General features: G+C 38.6%; 1 protein-coding gene across 1 annotated transcript; it reads left to right on the plus strand.

Moving 5' to 3' along the window:
* Positions 1–2,198, plus strand: LOC115019195 (cornifelin homolog B-like). Its single transcript, XM_029448629.1, has 4 exons — positions 1–36; positions 759–872; positions 1,399–1,553; positions 2,070–2,198. Exons 2-4 carry the CDS (start codon positions 767–769, stop codon positions 2,190–2,192), a joined length of 384 nt encoding a protein of 127 aa, XP_029304489.1. The 5' UTR covers positions 1–36; positions 759–766; the 3' UTR covers positions 2,193–2,198.
* Positions 2,199–2,454: the final 256 nt, after the last annotated feature.

Genomic DNA, 2,454 nt, shown 5'->3' on the forward strand with positions numbered 1-2,454 from the left:
GTCGGACTCAGAGCTCTCTCACACACAAACACACAGGTGAGACATTATCAGGGCTTTATTATAATACATAAATACGTCTCTGTACATATATCTGTCTGTATTTAGTATCTGTGTCATCTAATTGTTCTGTCATGTAATGATTCTATGATTTCTTTTGTTAAGCACGCCGTAAAATGTTCCTTTAAATCAATTTGCTATGATATATTGTTAGGATTTTTTTTATTTGTATCTCCATAGGTTGGTATTTTATGTGCTATTTAAGTATCTAAGATGTTTTCGAAGTGACACTTCTAAGATTTTATAAGTAAATCGGCTGAAAATATGTCATTTTCATTTTGAAAATCGAATACAAACGTGTATATTTCATTAATTTGACAACTCAAATTGAATGTTATTGAAATGTTAAGAATCACAAAGAGTGTTGAAGACTTAGGGAATGTGAGAGTGAGTCCTCATGGACCTGCGATACACGCTTTGTCTTCATATACAAACCACGGTTAAAGTTTCCACTTAGGTTAACCTTTGTAGTTTTTCTTTTTAAAGGACCTCACTTCTACGTCATGGTGACTTTACTAACGTTAGGGAAACACGTGGCTGATGGGTAAATTAAATCACATTTATATTTATATATTGCTTTTGTCCAAAGCACTTTAAAATGTGGTTCCCTGACCATCAAGAAAATGTGGCGTTTATTGCTAAAGGAGACTTCAACATGTGATTGGTGGAACATTAACTCTACGTCCTGGTTCCTCCTTTAGAAGCCATCATGACTTCCAAGATGGTCATCAGCCAGCCTCAGCCTGTGATGGAGGCCAAGGAATCTGATGAGTGGGGATCTGGGATATGTGACTGCCGTCAAGACGTGCCGGAGTGTAAGTGTCTGTGCTGAGAAGTTATAAGTTAAGATCATATTAGCATCTCTTGTGCACAGTCATGCTATGACTCTGTGACTAAAGGACATTGTTTGCTCACTGACAGGACAAATCTTTGGTCGTGGTCTTCTAATAAACTAAAACCGCTCGTATTTTGTTGTTAACAGCGACATCAAAACAGAAAATGTAGTTATTTACTTAATGATTCAATGTGTAACCTGCAACAAACTATCTTATGTGTTCCTTTGAACACCAAAGAAACTTCAAATCCAGACTGAAATCTATTTAATATGAAAATACATCAAAATTATACCAACAAATCTCATATCAGAGAAATAGTTTTATACCGAACCGGAAAGACAGAGCAAGAGCTGGTGATTCATTTACTCCCTCATATCTTCATTTGCATTTTAAATCAGTGTGTGTGTGTTTCCATGTCTCTGGGAGTGTGTAGGCGTGTCTGTTTCCTCACTAAAGGTGTGTTTATCTGTTGCTTTTCTGGTATTTGTTTTTTCTCCTGCTATAGGTTGCTTTGCTTTCTGGTGCTGTCCCTGCTTCGCCTGTAAAACGACCAAGAAATACGGCCAGTGTCTGTGTCTCCCCCTGCTGGACATGTTCGGTTTGATCCCTCCCGTCGCCATGTCCATGAGGGTCTCCATGCGGCAGCGCTACGGCATCAAAGTAAGGACACAATTCTCTTGTGTTGCTGTCAGCAGGCAGAAAGGTTGTTAGCCCTGTTTGCCTTTAAATCCCAATTTCTAATCTGTTGACCTATATTTACTGTAAATGTAGATTTATGGAGCGCAAGGGAGACATGGCATCCACCACACATTTACAATAAAACATGTTTTAGTCACATAAATCTCAAACTCAGTTATTCAAGAACATATGAAATACATGGGATCGTTTTGGGTTATGAAAACGTGTGTTTTGATTAAATGATTAAAAGAAGTACACTGATTAGTAAAACTGCATAGTCTGTACACTTTAATTAGTTATGCATCCTATGTTTTTTATATTTTCCTTTCGGGTGGTTTTCTTAAACTAAACTAAAGTACACTATTTAAATGCGAGGGAGGAAATGTGTATACCAAGTGTATGAATGAATAATTAAAAGCCTTCATCACACACTTCCCACCTGACATGTTTACAGTGTTGTGTGTTGATCCAGCCTGTTGTTGACTGTATTTTCTGCAGGACACCATGTGTAGGGACTGCCTGTTTGCGACCTTCTGCTCGCCCTGCACCTGGTGTCAGATGTCCAGAGAGATGAGGAGAAGAAACATCCAAGTCGTTCTAGTCAGTGCCAAGAACACATGAGCTCTCGCCTCTTCACCAGCAAGGCTGTAACATATTGCAATGAACCACAGCCTGCGTTGGTTGTTACTAACAGTTACAACTGTTACAACTATACTGTAGACGGAAGCCCTTTGAAAGAGCCGAACCTACAGCGCTAATGTCACTGACTGAAAAGCACAAATGTGTGCATGTAATACCTATTTATTGAGGTTAGCTAAGACGATTAACCTAATAACACCCGCATGCAAGCTCTTGCAGCAAGAAATGTATAAAACAAATTGTT

Source organism: Cottoperca gobio, chromosome 14, assembly GCF_900634415.1.
Source record: "Cottoperca gobio chromosome 14, fCotGob3.1, whole genome shotgun sequence".
Classification (NCBI taxonomy): Eukaryota; Metazoa; Chordata; class Actinopteri; order Perciformes; family Bovichtidae; genus Cottoperca; species Cottoperca gobio.

Excerpts from the sequence above, each read along its gene's own strand:
- LOC115019195 (XM_029448629.1), top strand. The coding sequence starts at position 767 with ATGACTTCCAAGATGGTCATCAGCCAGCCTCAGCCTGTGATGGAGGCC. Across the intron at positions 873-1,398 it reads CCGTCAAGACGTGCCGGAGT|GTTGCTTTGCTTTCTGGTGC; the intron begins GTAAGTGTCTGT and ends CTCCTGCTATAG. Across the intron at positions 1,554-2,069 it reads GGCAGCGCTACGGCATCAAA|GACACCATGTGTAGGGACTG; the intron begins GTAAGGACACAA and ends TATTTTCTGCAG.